Here is a 24,573-nt window from a genome sequence, read left to right as displayed (position 1 = left end):
TGATCCCACAGCTGGCCATGACCAGGCCCCAGGTGCCCTGCCGGAGCCCAGCACAGTCTTCCTTCGGACCATTTCCAAGTTGCATGTCTCTTCCTCTGACTGCGTGACAGTAAATCATTTTTAAAGACTTGGCATTTCCGAGAGGAGCTAGAAAATGCCAGGCCAGAGTTCAGAGCGTGTGAAGCATCTTTCATTTAGCGAGTCCAGAGCCTCGGCTGGAAGGGGCGGGAGGGCCGGGAAATGTCACCGGGAGGAGCCGCCAGTGGCTCCCTGCCCTGGCCCTGGCCCTGCCCACCGCCCACAGACAGGCAGTGCACCTGCTGGCATTTAATTCCTCCAGAGCTGACAAAAGGAAGGCTCCCCTCAAGAGTGCAGGTTTGAAGGCACCTGCTATGATTTCCCTTGGGGACCAGGAGGCAGCCTGAGGTGTGGGAGCCCATAGGCCGAGAGAGATGGAGGGACTGGGGAGCCAGCCCGAGAGCAGCTGAGCCTCCCCTCTAGGTCATAAACAGTGGTCTTCACCTTCTCTGATGCATCTTTAATCTCTGTGCCCAACCCCCCTCCAACTCCCCAGGCTCCATAAATCTCCCCATTCAACTTGGGAGCAATGAATGGTAACTGAAACCATGGAAAGCAAAACCACAGATAAGGGAGGACTACTGGATGTCAGGCACTGTGCCAAGCACTTTATACACTTTTTGAACACCGTGAAGTAGGTCATTTTCCCCTTCCTGAAGCTCAGAGAGGTTAGATTCCTGGTGCAAAGCCCACATTCTAACCACTTTGGTTTTCCAGCTTCCAGGACCCCCCCAGGGCTCTGGGCTAGTGTACACATTCGCCCAGCTGGGCACTTACCAGGAAGGCTTTTTCCAGTGCCTTAGAGCTGCTCAAGTGCTTATAGATGCCCAAGAGTTTTAGTTTCAGATCAACAGATAGGCATCTGTGTACCCATGAACTTGTGTGTCCCAGTGAGTGTAAGCAGAAATGCAGGGGACATTCAGCCAGGGAGAGGCTGGGAGCCTTTCTCAGAACCTATAAGTTTCCATGACCCCAGTGTGATGAGCTCGGTGCAGCCAAACAAGGACTCTGATAGTCAGACCTCCACTCCCCGCCGATGCCCTGGGCCCTGAACTCCCAGCCCACCCTTGTTCCCCAGGACTCCAGAATATGTAGGTTTGTTCTTTCCCCAGACATAGAAAGCCACACATTGCACACATTGTGTGCCTGTTTGGTCCTAACCCCAAGGAGGAGGGAGAGGAGAGCATGGCTCCAAATTGAGGGGTGGGGCCCTGGCACCCTGGCTCTAGTTTGGCTCACCCTCTTATCCACTCTCTTTGCTTGGGACCCTTCTGGGCCTGCTTTCCAATCTGTAAAATGGACTCATCACCCACCAGATTGCTGTGGAGGTCACGTGGCATGCACAGTGTGGAGCAGGGCATAGAACTAACTCTCACAAACTTTTCCTGCAAAGGGCCCAATAGTAAACATTTTAGACTTTGCAGGTCAGATGTCTCCGTTGCAACTATTCAGCTCTAAAGTTGTAGCAAAAAATCAGCCAAAGACAATAGGTGAACACGTGGCTGTGGGCTGAGAAACTTTACAAAAACAGGCACCTGGGCAAGTAGTCTGCCAGTCTCTGATCTAGAAGATGGAGCCCATCCCAGTTTGGGTCCTGAACGTGCTCTGAACTTCTGTCTGCCTCTCTGTGTCAATGATGAAAAAGCTACCATGTCATTCAGAGCTCAGGTGGTACCAGGCACCGTTCTAAGTATTTTACAGGACTTACCTCATTTCACCCTCATCGAATTTTGGTGAGATGGGTACTATTATTAGTTCCATTTTATAGATGAAGAAACTGAGGCAGAGAGTGCAATGAAATTCCCAGGGTCACCCAGCTAATTGCATTGGAATCCAGCATTCCGACGCCACAGGGCTGGGGCTGGGGGTGGCAGGACTGACCTTCTCTGTCTCCCCTGGTTCTCTGGGAGCCACTGGGCATCTGGTCCTCCAGCCAGGGCCGACTTGGCCCCTTGGCTGCTCTGCCTCTCAGCAGGTCTCGCCCGCCCTGCCCTGCCTCCCCGCCCCTCTCCGGGGACCTGACACGGGCTTCCCCTTCTCGTGGCTTCGAGGCGGGGGCTCATTTGAGCGCATCTGAGATCGATGTTGTACACGGGAAGGTGCTAATGTAAAGCTGGCTAAAGAGCATAATAGAATTTATGGAAATCGCTGGCTCGCACCACAGCCCGAGCAATGATGGAGGTGATTATTAATTAATCATGGTCTTGGGGGAACAGTATCAGTGCAAGGAGTAATTAAAATGAAGCATTGTACAGTTGTACTGAATGATGATTTATGAGCCTGAGGAATTGCCGCTCTGCCCTCTCCTCTCCGGCAGGCTCAATGGGAAGGATTAACTGGACGGATTGTTTTCAACAAAACCAGTGGTTTACGGACCGATTTCGATCTGGACATCATCAGTCTGAAGGAGGACGGCCTGGAGAAGGTGCGTGGGCTCAGGAGCGGGAGGGGCGGGACCCATTGTAGCCACCACTTTAGGGCTCAACAGGACCTGGTGTGGCCTGAGCCTTGGTCCTTCAGAGAACATGAAGCCCTGGTCAGACGAGGGGTGCAGAACCCAATGGCCAGGCCACGGCAGCCACCCAAACCATCAGGGATGTTAAACCTGGGAAAAGTCACAGAAAGCTCGTGGGGCAGACAGACTGTCTCCAAGTCTCTGCAGGGCTGTCATGGGACAGAGGGACAGACTTATCCTTGGGTAAAAGAAACTTTCTAAGGACCAAGGGTACCTGCCTGGGCAGTAGTGAGCTCACTGTCACTGGAGGCATTTAAGCAAAAATTGAACAAAGTAATTGCTTATCTGGGACACTGGAAGTGATCTTGCCCTTGGAGAGAGGTTGAAGCATGTAGTTTCTGTACCACCCTAGATTTCCAAGGGCTATATGATTCTAGGGAGTTTGGACAAGAAAAGCAGGCCCACCGGGGCCTGGGGACTCCTGTCTGGCTACCGTAGAAATGTCTGTAATGGGGCCAATTCTGATCCCGGGAACCGTCAGCATATTCTGGCAGAGACAGGCTGCTGGACTGAGAAGAGAGATTTAACATTAGCACCCGATTCTCAGTACTGGGGACGGTTGGCCAGGGAAACTCCAAAACTCTTTCATGTCAAATATAGCATCAGTCCCTTAAGGACAGGGCCTGTGGCCTCTGCTCCTAAAGTCTTCAAGGCCAGTTGACCAAGCCCTGATACAGTATATGAGGTCTCATTAAGCAGTCTTCCTGCTTCTATTTAAACTCCCCCAGTGCCGGAGAGCTCCCTTCCTCCTTGGGCAGTACTGTTGTGATACAGTAGCTGTCTCATCTTTGCTCTCTCAGCTGTTCATCCCTGAGGATAGCCTGAAATTTTAAGGATGGCCATTGGATGGCACGCATGCCACCACTTCTCACTCCTGTGCCTGTGGCTGGCATCAGTAACTGGTCATCAGAGCATCTTTCCCACTGAGCCCACCCACAGCATCCTCTCCCAGCAACTGGTACAAATTGACCATAGCTAATACTCAAGAAAAACTCTACTATACCTGGACTGAGGTTGACCTGCAGAGGCCCCCCTCAGAAGCCCCTGATCTCAGCCACCCAGACTCTGGGAGAGAGCCTCTGCAGCCTGGGTCCTCCTCAGTCCTAACTATCTCACGTCCCCACGGCACCTGGTAGGCATCTAGCAGGGCATGGAGTTGGAGCTCAATAGATAGTTGCTAGGGCAAGGGTCCCTGCTGTTCATTCGGCCTCTAGACAGATGTTTGCTGAGCACCTCCTGCAGCCAGGCATGCTGCTAGGGCCCCTCGAGCTGAGCTCAGCCCACTTGACAGAAGAGAGTCTTTCAAGCCGTCTCCTTGTCTCCTCTCCTCTTACCCTGGGGGGTCTGCAAAGACACAGATCCTGCCTGGAGAGGGTACTGAGCCCCCACACACAGCCACTCTGCCTCTCATACCATCACTTCTGTTTGCTAAGCTGGGGTCATTGCTGATCCAGCCAGCTCCAGCCAGTGGCTTTGTGAGGATTAAGGTGGAATTACCTGAGCATAATTACACATCTCTCTGCTATCTGCCTTGCACAGTTGTCTTAATGGGATGTTTGCACTCAGCTTCTCAGTTTAATTGATTCCGTTTCCTGAGGAACCCCCAGCTGGGCCAAGGACAGAGTGGGCATGCCGAAACTGTCCTTGAGAGAGAGGAGCTGAGACTGGGGCAGGGCTGGGTGGAATTAGGTCCAAAAGGACCTTTAAGAGGCCCAGGGCTTCAGAACGATTTGTGAACTTTATCTTCCCTTGCCTCCCTCCAACCTCAGGCCTGATAGCAATAAGGGCCCTTGTTAGGCTGCCTCGCCCAGGGTATCTACCAATTTTGGAAGTAAAACCACAAATGCCAGCAGCATCCGAGGCCCCCAGTGAGGGTCACCCACTCTGTTCTGCCATCCCCCAAACAGCTACCAAGACCAGCCTCCTGCCCAGCCCGCCTTCCTATGTGTGACACATCTCAACACTCCTTTACTCACTCCACAGATGCGAGTGAGCATCCCCCTTGCTCCAGGCCCTGTCCTGGGCTTTGGAGGGCATCTGGCCCCAGGGTTGCCCCTGGGGTTAACATCCAGTGAGTGAGCAGCTGGGTGCTGGGTCTTCCCCAGGAAGTGGGAGGCCCGCCAGGCTCAGAGTAACTCTGTCCCAGGGGAGGACCCCTGATTTCCTCAAGGCATCTGCTCCACCCCATGATGGTTTCCACTGGGCTCGCTTTATGTTCACCTCTCCTTCTGCATTTCCCCCTTCAGCTGAGAAGGGTTTGCCAAGGGGGGGTGTTGCAGAATTCAGGAGACTCACCCCCTTGAGGGCCTCCTCCTGGAATGAGGGAGGCAGCAGGCTGTCAGAAAAGTTACCTCTAAGTGTCAGCATTGGCAGCGACGGTCACGAAGATGGGATCAGAACCATGGGCTCGTCGATGTGGGAACAGGACGGAGAGACCAAGGACTCAGCATCTGTTCTCTGTCTGTCTGTCCGTCCAGGTGGGGGTGTGGAATCCTGCCGAGGGGCTCAATATCACAGAGGTCGCCAAAGGCCGAGGCCCTAATGTCACCGATTCACTGACGAACAGGTCACTCATCGTCACTACAGTGCTGGTAAGAGCCTGCAGCCCTGCAGGAGGGCCTGTCTGGCCGGGGGGTGAGCTGGCCATCAGGGCTGAAGAGAACCCTCCATTGCCCCACCTTGCATCCACTGGGCACCTCTTATGAAGCTGCTGGGAGGCTGGGAGGTGGGGGAGGGGGAGCTGCCAGAAGGTGAGCAAATTGAGGGTTGCTCGGAACAGCCCTCAGAGAGCAGTGGGAACCCAGCAACTCTGCTCAGGGCCACAGGCCAGAAGCCTCCTCCCAAAGCCAGAGCACTCAGTCCTCACGCCAGCCTGAGACCTGCTTGGCCGGTCCTTCTGCAGAGGCCTGTGTTTGCATCTCACCCCCACTCCCTGAGCCCAAAGTCTGAGTAGGCACCACAGTGATGTGGAAGAAGGAGGGTTCACCATACCTCTGTACCGGGACTCAAGGTCTACCTCTTCCGCCTCAGTCCCCGGGGAAAAGGCCCTCCCACTAGGCCCCCCAGCTGTGGTGGGTGCTCTGGCCATGCCTGGAGCCCCCATCAGGCGCTGGGAGCCCACACAAATGCCACACTCCAAAGTGCCCCAACCTGAGAGCTCTTAGCAACTGTCACTCTACCTGCCATCTTCCCTCCATTCCCAGGACTGAATAGTGCCACCTTCTTCTGACCATTTCAACCCAAGGAAGGGCTTTTGGAATCTCCTAGGGTCTCTACACTTTGGAGCTCAGGCCTCCAGGTGATCAGAGGCTCAGGACCCACCCCCTCAGAGATGCAGCGCTGCTCCTGGGGGTCCACGCTGGGCCATGTTGGGGGGAGGCAACCCAGGCACAGCCCGGTAGATTCTGACCAAAGAGCCTTTGAGGACAATTCTGGCCCTGGCTAGCTTCTCTTTATAATAAAACAAAATGCTTACAAGGACCACGTGGTAAGATCATTTTCTACAAACAAACTAAAAAAGAGTTCTGTTTGGAGTGTAAGGATGGACCCCAGGAGCAGGGCTGAGCACCCACACTGGGTCCTTCCACAGGGCTCATCCAAGGCTGGCGCCACCCGCCTTCCACCACCGGCAGCTCAGCCAGGCCTCCTGGATGGTGCTGTGCCCTTCCTCTGGTGTGATTTATCTGCGATGTGCTTGGTAACCGGCTGGTGGCCACCATGGAGCAGGAAGGGATGTAAACCCCATTCTCCCAGGAAGCCCAGTGAGCGGCAGACACCAGGGGCACCACTGGCTTCTAGGTCCCAGTCTCAGGGTTATGATTGAGAGGATTCACGGTCAAGATGACGGAGACCTATGGGGTTTCTGGACATGCTCCTGAGCCGGAACCAGAGGACTGCCCCCCTTCCAATTTGGGGTGAGACCCCCACTGGCATCTTCTCCTGACATCCAGACACCCTGCCTGCCTTTATGAATTGACTTTTTGTTAACTAAAAAATACATAAAAATTAGATTGTTAAAACCTGTCAGTCCAAGGGTTTTATTAGGAATGAGGGGGAAAAAATATATTAAAAAATAAATAAATAAATCTAAAAGATTAAAAAGAGAGAAAAAGATAAAAGGAGAGTTGAAAGTGAACAGCAAAAAAAAAAAAGTTAAGAGGAAAACAATAAAGAGAAACCGGAAAGGAACGCTATCGGGAGAGATGAAAACTGCAGATAAATCATTAACAGCTTCGGCTAGACCAGGTGAAAATGTAAAACCAGATAAAAGTACGACAAAGCTAAAATAGAAAAGGGTAAGAATGAAATAATAAGACAGCGGTAAAAGATTAGAGGCAGAGCCCCACGAACGTGAGCTATCAATAAATAAGGCACTTCTCATGGGACGAGATTAAAAACGGTGAAACTAGTACTGCTCCGAGAAATTAGGAGAGGTGATAAATGAGCCCAGATGACTCAGCCTCACGACCATATTCTAGCGACAGGAGGCACTATGCCCAAATGATGCTAAACCCACCCTGAAAGACACAGAGTTAACTTTTATTAAAGTGGTGGCAGCCTGGTTGCAAGGGCATCGGACCCTTCGGCAAAGGCAGTCGGGGATTTTCTACCCTGGCAGGGACGGAATGCAGCGGAGTCCCCCTGTTCTCAAAGTTTCTTGGTCAATGCGCGAAGCTTCTTGCAGAGCTGCCTCCCTGCTTGTGCTCAGCTGCTCCCCAGAGGCCGCCCCCACCTGCAGCATCCGCTGGCCCCCAGGCTGCCAGGGGACAGGGAAGGAGAGAAGCCCCCCTTGGCCGGCAGCCTGGACACAGCTCCATCTGTCCCCCTGACCCTCATCCAGGCAGACATGAGCCCCGCAGCCCTTGGGGCCACACTGTGTGAGCAGGACACAGCGGCAAGACTATGTGCTGATGGTGAAGAGCCCAGAGCTGTGGGTTTGAGTCCCGGCTTTACTGTTCACTAGCTTTGTGACCTAGAAAATTGCCTAAACATCCTGTGCCTCAGTTTCCCATCTGAAAAAGAGGTGATGATCATTATACCTACTTCATAGAGTTGAGGCGAATAATGATTAATAAATACAAACAGCACAGAGTCATGCTAAGTGGTAGCTGTCACTATTCTTAATTCATATTTTTCTTGAATACGGATCCATGCCCAGGACGCTGGCATTTAATGCATTGCACAGGTTGACAGTTCCAGAGAAGACCTCTGCTTCTGTCCCTGAATCTCGCTGAAGACTGACCCTGACCATGGTCACAGAGGTTATCTCCAGCACAAGGTTCATTATAAACTTTGAACTTGCATTTGAACACCTTTCAGGCCTAGCGGGCTTTCCCTGGCTCACCACAGACCCCTCCACTCTCTATTGATTACATGTGGATGCCTCTTGTCTAGTTGTTTCCTGACTGGCCCCTGAAGACACTAGGGCTTGCGACCTTATGAGGCCCTCATAGTCTCCTACCTGCATGTAAAACTCCAGATCCCAACCACCAGCTCATCGCCAGCGTCTGAGCTCCCGGCGCCGGCATCATGATTATTCCTTACCCCTGGCCCCACTGCCTTGACCTCTCACGTGGCTGCTGACCCAGGCAGATGTCCTTCCTTGGAGTCTTCTGAGAAAGAGACGCCCACTTCCACACAAGGACTGGCATGGGGCCACCTGAAGACCGAAAGCTGGTCCACACCTTCCAGAGAGTGTACCAGACAGCCTCAGCGTGGTCTGCGTGTCCCTGAGCCCTGGGTGCCCCCAGGCTTGGGCCAGCTGCACCCGTTGTGGGCAGAGCCCAGCCCCAGCTGCTCCGGCTGAAACCCAGCCCTATGGTTTGGCAGCCTGGAAGCAGGGCCAGCAGCACCCGCTGAGAGCCCTGGGCCCCTGCCCTTCTGGAAGTGTGTTGTCAGGGCAACAACACACTTTGAGTGGCAGGCAGGTGCAAGGCTGGACTGCAGGAAGATCCAACTGCTTGCCCCTCGCGAACAGGGCTGGCCCCGAGACCCCTGGAACCTGGATGTGGCCGAGGGCAGCATCTCTCTGTGGGCGACCCCCACACCCACCTCCCCCCCTATCCAGAAGCCTGGGGTTAGTTGCTAGGGACACCTTACCCTGGACATAGACGGACAGAGCCCTCACCCCACCCTGTCCGGCCCCTCCTTGCCACAGGCAGCCTTCCCCGTTCCTGAGGCCAAAACAACTGCAGCAGGAGCCTGGAAGCCTGCCCTCCCGGGCCTTCCCTCCGCCCTGCCCCTGCCTCTGTTCTGGTTCTGCTCTTCCATGAGCTCATGAAAAATTCATCCGCCCAAACCTCAGCTCGCACTCCGAGAAAACACGCCCAGCTCGTTCCTGGGGCCCTGCTTTTGAAGGTTCGGTATTCTTTTGGCCGCCGAAGTGAGCAGCAGTATCAGCATGCACGTGGGCACGTGTGTGGGTGTGGGACTGTATGCACGGTGTCTGGATACGCACCAACGGCTGTATTTGTGCTGCGTACACATAGACTCAACGGCCAGGCAGGCGGACCTGTGGCATCCAGCAGCCAGAGAGGGAAGAGATGAGCAAGGCCAGGATGTGGGCTGGGAGACCATCCCAGGCCAGGGACAACTCTAGGCCCCACCTGCTGGGAGGGCAGGACACCTGATACTCTGTCCTAGTTCTAACTCGCAGAAGCCAAGGCCTTGGGTCCAGGGTCCTTGGCCTCTTTGTCTGAGCAGGGCTAGGCAGACAGAACATTCAAGAATGTGGTGTATTTGTGCCAGTGGCATTGTGTGCACGGTTGTATGGATATTTTGTGCACGTGTGTGGATATCGCCTAAGTCAGAAAGGGCAGTGGGAATGCGGCTGTTAGGTAGCTAACCCCTGGGTCTTTCCCCCCCAAACCCACTCTTCTGACTCCAGAGGTCTGTCCCGGGAGAAGTTCAGCACAGGGTGTGGCTCTCACGTTGGAATAAGTGATCGGAGAGACACTAGACCGTAGAGCTCCGGCAACGAAAAGTTGGGAAAGGTTATTTTTCTGGACCTCTGTTTCCTGTGACTTGTTGAAGAGAAATATTACCCCTGCTCCTTCAGCTGCTCTCCCAGTGCAATAGGAGAGCGTGAAGTTATGAAATTGAGGGCACCTTCACCGAGCAATCGATTAGCAGCCGAGAGAGCTTGTGAATTGGCTGTCTGGACATTTCCAGTAATAAATTGTGAAATAGTCCATGAATAAGTAGTTGGCGGAGTTCAGAATTACCCCCTAGGAAATGTTGCAGGTCTAGAGACACATTACTAAGGCGAGCACCGTTTTAATGCTCTGGGCTTTGGCTGTTAAATATGTATGCCATCCGCAAAGCACTTCCCGAAATTAATGGCATTTTACAGCTGCTCCGAAGGCAGCGTATTTATATGGAGATGTATAGATTGGGAGCTGTGGTGGCTTCACAAATGAAGTGCTAATTTTAGAGGATAGGGCCAGGGAGGGGCGTGGAGGGAGGGTCAGGAAGTGAGCTACCTGGGGGCCTTTCTCAGAATGGATTTCTGCTCTAATTTTTAACTTTTGGTGACATTGGGCATGGTCTCTAGGCTCGAAAGGTCACTGTGGTAACCAGCCACCCAGTACACAGAAAGGAGATAATTATATTAATAATAATAATAACAACAACAATATTGGCAGCTTATATTTACCAGGCACTGTTCCAAGTGCTTTTCATAGTTTGACTCCTTTAATCCTCACAACAACCCTATAAAGTAGGTTCTTCTGTTACCTTCATTTTATAGAAGGAGGTACATTGTGCCCAGGAATCTAGTGGTTAGCAATCCCCCTGGGAAAGACGGTACCTTCTCTCCAGTTATTTTCTCAGGCCAACATTGGGGCCACCAGCTGCGTGGGGCAGTTCAATGCACAAAAGCATCTGACCAAGAGGATAAGTTGGGACTGAAACCCCACACAGAACTTGCTCACCAGGCCCCACCCCAGGGTTCCAGGCAGCACCTTCCCCGAAAGCAGCCTGTGCACTCGGCAAAGGCCCCCTTCCTCCAGGGAGCCCCAGCACCTTCTCCGCGCCACCTGGATCCTGTTCTCTCGTCTTGTGATCTGCCCGCTTGGTTGGAGGGTGGGGACAGGAAGCACTGAGGTTTAGCGTGGAGTCTAGCCAAAGGACCCAGCTTTCCACCCAATTAGACCGAGAAGTGGTTTTCTCAGAATCCCTGGAGAGACAGGAACCTCTTGGGGATTCCGGCACTCCCCAGCTCTTTCCCTGAAGCATCCCAAAGGACTGTTGAAAATCTAGAGAAAATCAGTCGTGGGGTGGGGTGGGACGGGATTTTGAAAGGTAGTGTGGCTGGGGATCCAGGGCCAGAGAATCGAGCCCACCTGGAACAGTGGGAGCCTGGCAAGAGGCTGCTGGGGGGTTTCTGCACCCAAGGACCTCCGATGAGGGCCTTTGCCCAAGCCTCTCAGTGTAAACCCCACTCTCGAGGCCTCCATGGCAGAGGAATGGCCACACCAGTTGAGAGAAAGATGAGACACCTGCATAATCAGGTGTGTGTCCTTCTTGTGGGCTTGTGTTCATGAGATTTCCAGGACACCTGCATTCTGTCAGCTAATGGTTACCACCCATCAGCTGAAAGCTGGAGGCATTCTGATGCGTGGGGGTGCCGAGATAGCTTTGGGGGAGGTTAATCCTTCAGAAAGAGGCTGAAGGATTGGAACCAAACCCCAGCAGACTGTAATTCAACTCCCGTGCAACCTTGGGCAGCTTACTGATCTTCTCGGAGCCTCAGTTTCCTTACCTATCAAATGGGGACAGTGTCACTTACCTTGTGAGCTTGTGAAGCTTAAATCAAACAGCCTGTGAGAGAGTGGAAATTGGTGCCTGGTGTATAGCAGGAAGCCAATAAATGCTGAGTTTGCTAAGCGTTCAGCTCACTCACCACAGGCTCGGGGTGGAGACATGTAAGTGAAGGTGGGTGGGTGGGACCAGCAGAAACACGGATTTGCACGTAGACCTGGACTCTGGACAATCTATGGGCCTGGATTCTGCCACATTGGATCCCACAGTTCCTCACTGTGTGTCCCTCAAACTGGACAAGGTCTATAGTTACTTTCCACTGTTTTTCCCACCTCTTCTCCCAGTTACTCTTCGCAGGGTTGCCAGGGGTTTGTTTCTAAGTGAGAAACCAGAGCCATTTCGTGTTCAAAGCCCTTCACTGACTCCCCATCGCCTGCGAGGGAGGGAGCCTGACATGGGACAACTGTCCCCACAAGCTAGCGTCCAAGGACCTCTGCCCTCCAGGGAGGGACACCTTGTGACTCAGGGCCTCTGACACAGTGAGGTAGCCAAGAACTCATGCTCTGGGGCTACACCCACCTAAGTTCAGATCCTCTTTCTAGAGGACAGCAGAGCTCATAGGAGTCACTCAGCCTCTCGAATTTGCTTTCTGTATCTGTAGGATGGGATTATGAGTACCTACCCCTAAAAGCTTGAAATTAAGGTTAAATGTGGCAATATCAGCCACTGCCTCTTGAGCCTCCTGCTCCGCCAGGCCCCATGCGAGGCCCTCTAGCGATACTATCTCATTTGCTGATTTACTGGTGCCCCGCATGTTAACATACAAACGCAAGCTATCGTGGTTATCAGGAGTCACTCACCCGGCAGATCCTGACTCTGGGGACTGAGATCCTTGGAAAGAGAGCGGTATCAAGGAGCGTGTAGATCTAATCTTGTAAATGGGAGTTGGGAGAGACGGCAGGGAAGATACTTGATGACAGGCCTTCTGCTGCAGTGGGTGCAAGCTTGACCAAAATCAGAATCCCCCAGAGGGCTTCTTATAGCACAAACTGCTGGGCCCCACGCCAGAGTATTTGGCTCAGTGGTCTGGGTGGGGCCTAGGAATGTGTAATTCTGAGAAGCTCCCAGGTGATGGTGATGCCACAGGTCTGGGGACCACACTTGGAGAACCACTGGCCTGCTTTGAGGATGCGGCAGACAGAGCATGTGATTCAGAACCAGCCAGTCTTGAGTTCAAATGCCTATTCCACTGCTTACTATCTCTGTGACCACTGGACAATTAATAAATAAATACCTCCTAAGCCGCATGCCTTGCCAGGGACACCACTAGGTGGCCATCTGGGAGGCACCATGTCGGCGCTCAGGAAATGTGCTTTTCCTCCCTGACTTAGCAGGCCATCATCTAAGCCACCCAAAGGATTCTTTTAAACACAGGAGCAGAGGTTCCAGCCCAAGGTCTCTAGCCCCAGCTGCCTCCCCCACCCACCCAGCCTTCATCAGCCCCCCTCCCGTCTGCCCCTGCAGGAGGAGCCCTTTGTCATGTTCCGCAAGTCCGACAGGACCCTGTTTGGGAATGACCGCTTCGAGGGCTACTGCATCGACCTGCTCAAGGAGCTGGCCCACATCCTGGGCTTCTCCTACGAGATCCGGCTGGTGGAGGACGGCAAGTACGGGGCCCAGGACGACAAGGGCCAGTGGAACGGCATGATCAAGGAGCTCATCGACCATGTGAGTGGGGCTGAGCCCCCGGGAAGGCTTGGCCAAGCCACGTGTGCGCGTCAGGGCGGGCACCTGGCAGACGAGCGTCCTGGGGGCGGGAGCGATGGAGTCAGAGGCGGTGGCGTGGGGTAGGGGAGCGAGGAGCTCCCTCTCGCCTGCCTTGCTCATGCTCCCAACTCCCGGCCACCCCCCTCCGTGTAAGCACACACGCACTGGCCCCCATCCAACTCAGCCCTTCCCCCGGAGTCTTTGATGAGCTGCCTTCTGCACCTTTAAGAGCTACCAATGGATGTCCTAGCCATGTGGGCAAGCTGCCAAGGCAAAACACTTCACCGAAACTTGGAACACTGAAATAGATCCTTCACTGCCTTGAGTGACTTTGGGTCCAGTGGGCAGACCACAGGTGGCCCAGGGAGCCAAGGGCTGGGAGGAAGGGATGAGCAAGGCTCGGCGGGGAGGACCAAGGAGACAGATTCATACTCAGGCTGAGATGGGACAGGGCCCAGGGGGCGAGGAGCAGAAGCACCAGACAGAGCTTTAAAGAGAGGGAGCAGGCAGGGGGACACTGGGGGGAGGAGGGAGAAAATCCGCGCCTAAGGACACCACAGGGGGCAGTCAGGAGCCCGGTTCCTCATTCGGTAGCTACATAAATGGGCATGTCACTGGACCTCTCCACGTGGCTCCCTCCTCTGTCAGTGAGTGTAATTCCTCCCTCCTCCTAGGATTGTTGTGATACTGGGCACGAAGTACTAGGTGCAGGGCCCACCCACAGCCAGCCCTCAGCACACACAGCACCGTGGTTAGGAGCCCAGGCTGTGGAGTGCTGGGCCAAGGCTCAAGTCCTGGCTTTACCAGCTGATAGATGAGCAACCAGGTAAGTTCATCAACATCACTAAGCCTCAGTTTCTCCACTTCTAAAACAGTAACAAGCAACTACCACAGCTCCTGTGGTGGTTGCGGGAATAAATGAGGCACCATTTGCACAGGCTCGCCTGGCACATACATCACCTGCCTTCCAGCTCAGGGCCCTCCACTCCCCAGAGGCATTTTCTATGAAAGACCTGCTAAGGAAGGCAGGTGCCTGATCTGTACTAGACCCCTCATGTTCCTTCTCTCTGTTATCCTGACAACTCAGCGAGGCAGGTCCTATTGCCACCACCTCTTGTACAGACAAGAAAGCTGAAGAGAGGGAGGTGAAGGCTCAGCTACTAACCCATCTTTGGAGGCCCTCTGCTTCCAAAGCCCTGTGCTCTGGCCTCTGCAAAGAGCCAGCGCCCAGGAAGGCTCATGCAGTGGGTCTTTGCAACCTGAAAAGTGCCTGCCAAAGGGATTATTCTCACTTCGCCTCTCAGGGTGGGGGCAGGCAGCCTCAGGGCCTCCTGTTAGCCTTCCTGCCCCTGTTGGAGGGGCTGCCACATGGGGACCTTGGAGGCTGGAGCGGGGAGGAGGCTGGAGCTCAGAGCAAGGTGGCTCAAACAGAACATGACAGTTTCCTGGGCCCTAAGAAGTCAGGCTCCTGGGGAAGGCTGACGGGAGAGGCTAATGGTAAAGACCATGAACTCAGCTGGGCTTGAGTCCCACTCTGCCACTTATTAGCTGTGTGCTCCTGGACAAGTTTCTTAACCTCTCTGCGCCTCGGTTTCCTCATCTGTAAAATGGGAGTGATAACAATAGAACCTCCCCCACAAGGCTATTGTGAGGGCTAAGTTCACACATGTGCATCACATAGTCGGCACCGTGTCAGTACTTGCTCTTATTATTGTTATTTTTATCATTACGGTTCTCCCTCTGAGGCTGAGGAGGGGCTTCAGGAAGTCCCTTTATCTCCCTGAGCTCATTTCTTAACTCAGCGAGAGTAAAGGTACCTGCCCCGCGTTCTTCCCAACTGGTTGTGTGGCTCCTCAAGAGGGAAGCAGCTCCTAGGCTGTGGAAGTCAATATAAAAGGAAGGGAGTGGTGTTATTAGTAATAACTGTAATTATTATGGAAATTAGTCAGCAAGCCCCAGAGGCATCTCCATTTGTCGGTGCCCCATGCGCTTGTGAGTGGGGCTGTGGAGTGTGGGGACCCCAGGGGATCTGAGCCTGCCATTTGCAGAGGTGAGCTGGGCTGGGAGGAACAGAGGATCACATGGAGAGGGAGCCACATGCAGAAAGGCAGAAACCAGCAGGCCAGGTGCCAGTCTTGTCACCACAATCGTCAGCAGTCAGAGAGCTTTGAAGAGCCTTTTGCAAGGGGGTAGGTCAGAAAAACCCAGCAGCAGCCAGACCTCCCTAAGTTGCCCCTCCACTGGGAAAGTTGGAAGACTCATCAGTGGCCCCCTGTAGCCTGGTCTCCATTGAGGCCACAGTCTCTGACGGACATGCAGGTGACCTTGTTAAACCAGATGCCCTACAATTGATGAGCCCATTAATCCTAGCTTGATGCCAATTTTAATATCATCATAACCATTTATTAGTGTCTTCAGATAATTATTCTTCTCACTAGCTCATAGGAAGCGTGGTAAAGGCTCGGCAATATTATTACTTTCTTATTAGGGACCTGATAGTAGACGTAAAAATGATGAATGCTAACTTTGCAAGGAACTGCCCTGAGAGGCCCATTTGGAGGCCCTGGGTGGAGCCTCTGACCAGCAGGACTGAAGAAGTCCTTTCCTGACACTTTCTGCTCACCTCTGTCCCGTGCCACATGGCCCTCCAAGGAGCCAGGGTTGTGGAGGAAGATGGGACACCTGGAGGGTGTGTCCCCCTCCTGCTGACACACTCACCTTCCCCCAAGTCACTCGTCTCGTGGACATGCAGGGAGTAGTGGGGAAGGGGGGTTTTTTTAGAGGTGATAAGGGAAGCTGTGGTGGGTGCATCCCTCATAGTGTGCCCTGAAGCAGGGAACACCTGCTGAGCCATATTAAAGACAGATGCAAGACAGCCCCTGCCAGGTTCAAGAATCCGCCATTCTCCCAGGCCTGGGAAAGACACGCGCTTCATTTCTCACCATCAGATGTCCATCAGCTCAGGAGGCCTGTGTGTAAAGCACAGGTGGTGACCCCTCTGTCAACACCAAGGAATTTTCTAGCACCTGTACCCATCTCTTTAGATATATATGGCTGTTCCGAGGTAGTCAGTGTTCACAGTGCTGATTGGTAAGCGTGGCGACTGGCTGTTGGGTCAGCAGCAGATACCACCTGTAACTAACTCAGTGTACCCCACCCCTGAACACTGCTTTGTGGCAGGCCATGGGGAGTGCTTGTTGGATGAGCTCTTCTAAACCTCCAGTGTTCCCGTAGGTCAAGTTATTCATTTATTCAATAAATTTATAAAGTTAGGTTCCATGCCAGGTGCTGTGGGTACAGAGGTGAACAAACAGGCAGGATCCCTCCCCTGAGCCTCAGGCTCTGACACTGTAGTGGAGGAAACAGACAGTAATCTGTTGACTGTATGAATAGATGCAGCTATTCAGCCAAGGTAAGTGACCCGAGAGAGGAGCACGGCCACGCAGGAGAGCCACGAGCGTCACCGGTCAAGTGAGGCTGCCGTCAGCTCAGGAAGCTGGCGGGTGAAACACAGGTGTTAGTAGCTGGCCCGTCCATTGACACTCATGAATTTTCTAGCAGCCATCTCTCCTCTACTCCGCTGTGTGGGTTGTTGAGGCTTTTGATGTCCAAGGCCTTTTAAGGGGCACTGTGTTTAGTTAAGGTTGGAGGCTGGGGATCATCAGCAAACACCATCTGTGGCTTGCTTTGCCCTATTACAATCTGCCATGTGCTCAGACATGCTTGCGGATGTGTCTGCTAAACCAGCAATGTCCCCATTCACTCAGTCCCAAAATCTCTACCATGGGCCTGGTATGAGCCAGGCACTGTGCTAGGCATGGGACACACAATAGCAAAAAGATAAAGGCTCAGGCCTTAGTCTCACGAGCCTATGATCCAGGGAAGGAAAAAGGCCTGGAGAAGCATCAGATGCCTCTAAAATCACAACTGTGGTGAGGGCTAGGGGTGAAAATAACTGGTGCTGTGCGTCATCACCAGGGAGACCTGATTTCATCTGAAGATTGTGTCTGTACAAGTAATGTTTAAGCTGAGATCTGACAGAGAAATAGCCATTAGCCTGACAAAGAGTTTGGGAAAGAAGTTCAAGGTGGAGAAAAGTGCACATGCAAAGGTCCTGAGGGGAGAGAGGGCATGGACTGGAGGGTCTGAAAGGAGCCAGTAGGAAGAGAACAGAGGGTGGGGGGAGGACATGACGCAAGGTCAGGCCCAAGAGACCGTCAGGGCTCATCTGCACCTTCCCACACAGTAGCCGCCAGCCACATAGCCACATGGGTTATTAACATTTAAACTTAAATTAACTAAAATTAATTTTTTAAATTAATTAAAATTATTTCACTTAAAATTAATTAAATAAAAGGATAAATTCAGTTCCTCAGTTACACAAGCCACATGTCAAGTTCTTGATGGCCACATGCGACTAGTTACCACACTCATTGGGCAGCACAGATAGGGAACACCCCCATCATGGCAGAAAGTCGTATTGGATGGCACTGGCTCGATCATGACTGGCTCAGGGAACCCATAGGAAGAATTTCTTATCCTAAAGGCAGAGGAAGTCTTGACGTATATTAAGCAACATTGGAATGGGAAAGATTCTAGCTGGAGAAACACCACAGAGAGAGCCCCGGGGACATGTCCTGAATGTGTAGCTGGAGTGAGACTGGTTTTCTTGGGTGGCTATGGAAGCAGAAGCAGAGGGGTCTGGAGGGAAATGGGTGAATTGACATGTTCCTGCAGCCATAGGGCTCCCAAGCCCTGCCAGGCGACATGAAGTGTATGCTGGGTGGGCCCAGTGGCAGTCATGATCAGGAGCCAGAGTCAAGTTCAGGTCAGTGGGAATGCAACCTAGGCTCAGGACAGGGCAGGATGGGCCCAGCCACAAATCCTGCCCATCAGAATGGCAGACTCTGGAGAGGGGCTGGCAGCAGATGGTGGGAAGGAGCTCCATGCATCCTGCCCAGGGTCTAAGAGGCAGATGTGTGAGTTTCCTAGGGCTGCCACTACAAATGACCACAAACCAGGTGGCTTAAAACAGCATAAGTTTATTCTCTCTCAGTTCTGGAGGCCAGTAATAAGAAATCAAGGTGTGAGCAGGTTTGGTTGCTTTTGGAGACTGAGGGAAAATCTGTTCCAGGCCTCTCTCCTAGCTTCTGGTGTGACCAGCAATCCCTGGAATTCCTTGGATTATAGCTACATCATTCCAGCCTCTGCCTCAGTCGTCACATGGCCTTCTTCTGTGTGCCCTCTCCTCGTCTATAAAATCACCAGTCATTGGATTTAGGGCCCACCCAATCCAACATGACTTCCTCTTAACTTGTTTCCTTCTGCAAAGACCCAATTTCCAAATAAGGTTGCATTCACAGATACCAGGAGTTAGAACTTGAACATATTTGTTGGGAGGTAGGCAAAATTCAACTCGTTACATGTGGTTTTATGATAAAACGTTGGGCTTTGAGGTCACAGTAAACTGAGACCAAGTATTGGCTCAGCTACTCACCAACTCAAACAAACGTCTTAGCCTGGTGGGAGGATCCATAAGGCAATGTATGTCACACACTTGGCCGTGCTTGGTATATAGGAAGCATCCATGAGTAATGGCGGTACTTATTATTATAGTAGATCATAGTCTGAGCAAGCAGATGCCCTGGAGGATCCCAACCAAGAGGCAGAGCACAGAGAATCTGGTGGAGACCAAACCTTGGAATCCAAGTAGGCAAGTGCCAACAAGGACACCAGGCACAGGTAGCAAGCTGGGGCTCAGGGAGCAGAGCTGAGTCCCTGGGAAAGACCCCTATCCTAAGAGAAGACCAACCAGTGATAAGTTGTCAGAACTGGAACCATGGTCACAAGTCTGTTCTTAGAATCTGTTGGAGGTTGCCAAGTTTCAGTCTGGGGTACAAAGCTAGGGCCCAACCAGTAGCCAAGGTGGATGGATGCTCTAGGGCCAAAATATGGAGCTGCAGCTGGTTGAGCCATTCCTTCCTTCAGTTCTGGTTGCTGGGGATTTGATAGAGCAGGTGAGGCCTAGGGGCTTCATGCAACTATAGAGTAGGAGAGGCTGGAGACAAGCAGGTCCTGACATTCTTGGTAAGTGGAAAGCACTTATGGGGATGAAGTAGTGTCCTGGAAGGGCCATCATGCCTGGTCCAGAGGTTTAGAAAATGTATAGGGAGGTTCTCGAGGAGGCAGGAGTGGGGTCAACAAATCACCCATAAGACCAATGGATGTGTTGGACAGGTCAGAGGTTTAGGGGTTATTCAAGGATGTGATTACTGTAAATACAAAAGCAAAGACCTTGGACCGTCTCTGAGTCTTAGTTTTCCCTCCATAAAAAATTGGGGGTTGGAGTAGATATTCTTGAAGTTCTATTGTCCGGCTCTGACAGCCTATTATTTTATGAATCATCCTTGAAGAAAACTTGCATGAGTGGGAGGAACCTGCCAGGATTGGCCTTTCATTCTGAGTAAGGAACTGAAACGGCTAAGGCTTGACATCTGTTCTGCTCTTTCAGAACTTGGACAAAATAATGCCTTTTTCAGAGAAATCATAATGAACGGTAAAATGCAGTGTTTCTTGCCTAACACAAAATTGAAGTAGAGAACTCTAGCCTTCTTGAAGCCCAAAGGAGAGCACACATCCAAATTCCCCATGAAGAAGGTGGGGTTGACCAGTAGTCTTGCTGCTGTAGGCACAGAATGCCAGAGATGCCCCTGCCCCCTATGTCCATTACAGCAGAAAGTACAAAGGCTGGTGGAGACTTTCTAAGTCTCAGAGTGGGTCTGGGGGAAGAAAGAGGGCCTGTGGGCCTCTGACTGGCTTCCTCGCCAATCCTGGAACATTTCTGGTAGATGGAACAAGCCTTGGCTGCAAACACCTTGATTCCCCCAGTAACTAATGCTCTCATGCAATTTGCTACCAATAACCAAAGGGAGATTTGCCTCCATTGCCTTTGAGGTTCCTCCCAAGAATCCACTCCAAGCCCCAGAGGCCATTCCCAGAGACCAGTTCCAGATGCACCCTGAACAATGATGATGACTTCGAGTTCAGAACAGAGCCTCCCAGAAAGCATTGTGTTTTGAAGGGACAAGGCTGGGGGAGGCCAAGTTCTAGGATCAAAAGCCCATTTTACCCCTGTTATGCTAACATTATAGAGGATCCTAGAACTTCAGGACTGAAAGGGACCTTCCAGGGTGCCAGACTCAGTTCCCGCCCCACTCAGAGTCCTATCCTCAACCCCCAAAAGGGTCTCATTCAGCCAGAAGCTCCGTGAGAGCTGGGGCTGGTCTCTTGCTCGCCTCACATTCCAGACTGGTACACAGTAGGTCTTGAGCAAATACACACCAGCCTCTCCGCACCTTCCCAGATAGTTCTCTTCTGTTGCTTTCCTTGAAGTCTGATTTTGACTTGGTTCCTGGTTTCTATTCTGGGATTAGTGAAGTCGGAGATAGTGTTAACAGTTACCATTTAGTAAACAATTGATTAGTGTCCATTTCCCTCACTGTTTGGCTCAACTCTGTATTCCCCAATGCCTGGTGGATCTCATAAATGATGGATGGATAGATGGATGGATGGATGGATGGATGGATGGATGGATGGATGGATGGAAGAGGACCAAGCCAGTGGGTGGCTGCCTAGAGGCATTGCCTTGGGAGGGGGTCTCAGAGGTAGCCTCCCCCTTCTTAACAAAAAGGTCTTTAGTGCTGGTCTTTAGGACCCAGCCTCCCTTTCTGTCCTGCCCCATCTGAAGAGAAGTGATAACTTGGTTCACATTCTAATGTGTAAATATCCACAGGAACCTAAGTGGTAACCTCTCTGAGGGAAACATTATTAATAAACAAATATTACAGAGGCTGAGATGGGACTTGAAAATTGAGAAATGAAGCAGTGTATCAGCTACAGTCCCAATGTGCTTAGAAACTCACAGGTACATAAGCAGATAAGACAGAAGGTCACGTGGCCACACATACTGCTATTCAAAATGAGCAGGCTAGGATCTTACCATGGGACAGAGCAAACTGCATGGCAGTTTAGAATTGGAGGCTATCAGGGAGGGCTTCTTGGGACAGGTAGCATGTGCAAAAGAATATGGAAGGTGGTAAAAGGCCACAGGGAGAGAGCATTCTCAATAGGGCACAGTGGTGCAAATAATGGATGTGGTGAATTTAATGGGGCCTCATTTAGTAAGAGAGCAGTGGGGCAAGGCTGGAAAGAAAGGAATGAAGGGTTATAGATTTTTCATTAGGAAAAGCTCAGACCCAAGAAGTAGAACTTTTATTATTCCTCTCAATGAAATTGTGATGGGCTAAGATATTTCAACATATGAATATTCTAGCCTTTCCTGTGCCCCTCCTTTCCTCCTCTGCTCTCATCCCTCCCCTCACTGATTGAAGAGGGCTCTGGATTTGCCTTGTTAGTTTCTTTCCTGCCTTTTCCTTCCAGGGAAGGTATTGTTTTTGCCTAGCTGGTTTGGGGGGCTTTCAGGAGATATAGAATATCTGGAATGTGATGAAGCAGTCAAGAAGTGGACAGGAGAGGAGAACATTTAAATAAGGGCTGTTGTGGATTCTGTGTCGTCTTCACATTTGAAAGTCACAGGTAAAGAACACAAGTGATCTTTAAATGTTTTTAGGTTGCTGAACTGTCTTTATTTGACAAAGCTCCATTTCGAGAATAGAGCACATGGTTCCAGCTTCAACAGGGGTCCATTCGCCGCATGTTTATGCCTCTGCCCTTTCCCTCAAGATCATGAGCTCTTGGAGAACATGGGTTAAGATGATGATTGTCTCCCTGGCACCTCGAGCATGGCCTGGCCCAGAAGAGGGTTAGTGAATGTTGAAACTGAAGAGCGGTTAAGTGACCCAGGCCTCAGGCAACTGACTCCACTCCAAGGAGTGTCTGTCCACTGCTAGTCTGAGACTTTGCTCATAGTCTGTCTGTCTGTCTGTCTGTCTCTCTCACTGCAGAAGGCGGACCTGGCCGTGGCCCCCCTGACCATCACCCACGTCCGCGAGAAGGCCATTGACTTCTCCAAGCCCTTCATGACACTCGGCGTTAGCATCCTGTATCGCAAGCCCAACGGCACCAACCCCAGTGTCTTCTCCTTCCTCAACCCCCTATCCCCAGACATCTGGATGTATGTGCTGCTCGCCTACCTGGGTGTCAGCTGTGTCCTCTTTGTCATCGCCAGGTAAGGGCAATGCCATGACCAGATCTCTGGCCTGAGGTTGGGGTTTTAGGGAGCCAGGCAAGTCCCCACTCAGACCTTTGCTATGCATGTCCCCCTCTCCTTCTCTACAGCTCAGGTCCCTTTATACCCCTCAGGGGATATGCCATGGTCCCCCAACCTTCAATCCCCCTCATCCTTACCCTGCTCTGTGTATATGACTCTGAGAAGCAGCTCTTGCACCCCAGGCCTGATGAGCAGGCTTAGAGAGGTTAAATCACTGCTCAGAGCTGCACCACCTGGGCCAGGCACCCAGTACTGCAGACCCAGTGCATTGGGTGGCCCAGCAGGTGGCTTGACACTGTGTCCATTTAATCTACCACAGCAGGGGGAACAGTACCACACAGACTCACACATACACTCATGCAGAAACATGCGTACCTACCTGTCTGTAAGACATGCTAGCAATACCCTGCAAATTTGGTTGTTCAAATGAAAGATGCTGGCCCATCCTTGTGGTAGATGGTAGAAGGAGGGAACCAGGAGGAGCTCAGTGTTTACTGAGCACCTAGCGTTTGCTAAGCACCGTGCTCTGTCCTTTACAGCCGTTATATCAGTCAATTCTCACAGCTTCCCACGAAAGCTCCCATCTGAGGCTCAGAAAGGCTCATATTTGCCAACGCCATCCTAGCATTCAGCATGTGAACTCAAGTCACCAAGTGTTTTATCTGTGACCCACATCTCTGGCCACCTGGACATCTGTCCTCTGCCTCTGCCCCAAGTGGGGGGGCTGCTGGGCTCAGCTCCCCCTCCTCTTCCCTGCTGGGCCCTCTGGCCCCTCCCTCCACACCCCAGCCCAACCTCTGCTCTGGTTATTTTTTCTCTAAATCCTAACAAGGTGCGAAGAGAGACTTCTCTGGAGAGGCAATTTGAGATCCAAGGACTTGGCGTTTCAGCCTTTTTTTCTCCTGGGACTTCTTTGAAAACCTTTCCCCCACCCCCACTCCCTCGGCTCCCTCCTCTCACACAGAGAGAGACCAAAGGGAAGGATGGCAGAGATGAAACTGCCCTGCCTCCAAAACCCTTTGCTGCCTGCCGGCCTGGGGCTGCCTGCCTGCTCATCCCAGCCAGCAGCCCAACCTGCCACAGAGAGGCCTTCATTAGGCCTCTTGTCTCTAATGGTCTAACAAGCCTTTGAAAGCCAGGAGCCACTCTCTGCAGCTCTCACCACAATTTTAGCAGCTCCAGCGGCCTCTCAGCTCCCCAACCCCTGGAAAACATCTCAAGCTTTTCCAGCCTGTTCTGTCCCTGTGATGTGCGTCCCCTCCCCCTCCCATTCCTGGCCTTTTATCAGCGGCTCGCAGCCAAGCCTGCTTTCCACCACGTCTCTCCCGGCCAAGAAGGTAGGAACCCCATTCCCAAGTTAGGCACGGGACACATGAGGTGAGAGTTGAGGAACAAGGGTCTTGGCCACAGAGCCACAAACAGCATCATAGTACAATTACCACATTGTGTAGCACTCACATAGCACAATTCACAAGTAGCCTGTCAGATCGTTCGTTAACAGTCCTGGGAGGTGTGCATGATTATCCCCACTTTACAGAAGTAGAAACTGAGGCTCAGAGAGGTTAAGTCATTGCCCAAAGTCACAAAGCCTTTTCTTGGCAGTTAGGCTTCAAATCATGACCTCTCTGAGCTTAAATCAGGGGTGGCAAATGGAGGTGCCTGGGGAGGCCAGACAGGAAGCGTGAGAAAGTGAAGCAGGCTGAGGGGTGGGCAGCAGGGAGTGATGGGGACTGAAGCAAACTGGAGGCACACACTTGGGAAAAGGAGCAGCCGCTACTCAACTCCAACAGCTGCAGAGTTTGTGATTTTTAGAGATTCAGACTTTTATGTGACACCTCGTGGTTTTTATATGTATCCACTAATTCAATTTTTCACAACACTGTTGGGGCCAAGCACAGCGTATCTGAATGGTGCATGTGGCACTCCGTCCCCTTCTCCATGTGGCCTGTGTCCTTTGGACCACTCCATGCTGGCTGCTGGAGAGCTGGGCACAACTGCCCAGGAGACGAGGTCTGCGAAGGTGGCAGGTTCCCAGGCCCACTCCACGGCAGCTGTGGCTCCGCGCAGGGCTTGTCCACCTTGCAAATGGGCCTGGCCTGGCTCGTGCCTGCCTAGCACCAGAAGGCCAGCATTGAGTAAGCCCTTTCCTGCCACCAGGACGATCTGCTTCAGGCCACAACAGCCGTACCAGCCTCTTGGGGACTTCTCCAAGGGTCTCTCCAGC

At 52.2% G+C, this 24,573-nt stretch overlaps 1 protein-coding gene across 1 annotated transcript in view; it reads left to right on the top strand.

Annotated features, from left to right (window-relative positions):
• Positions 1 to 24,573, top strand: part of GRIK3 (glutamate ionotropic receptor kainate type subunit 3) — a gene marked incomplete at both ends in the record, with an annotated part of 185,881 nt that overhangs the window by 144,498 nt on the left and 16,810 nt on the right. The window contains 4 exons of the mRNA XM_081144903.1: positions 2,396 to 2,503; positions 5,071 to 5,184; positions 12,878 to 13,081; positions 22,084 to 22,307. Of these exons, the coding sequence (XP_081001029.1) occupies positions 2,396 to 2,503; positions 5,071 to 5,184; positions 12,878 to 13,081; positions 22,084 to 22,307 (650 nt within the window). The remainder of the gene's footprint in view (positions 1 to 2,395; positions 2,504 to 5,070; positions 5,185 to 12,877; positions 13,082 to 22,083; positions 22,308 to 24,573) is intronic.

The sequence above is a fragment of the Miniopterus schreibersii genome (assembly GCF_964146895.1).
Source record: "Miniopterus schreibersii genome assembly, chromosome: 8".
NCBI classification, from domain to species: domain Eukaryota; kingdom Metazoa; phylum Chordata; class Mammalia; order Chiroptera; family Miniopteridae; genus Miniopterus; species Miniopterus schreibersii.
This window is presented reverse-complemented; position numbering and strand designations above follow the sequence as displayed.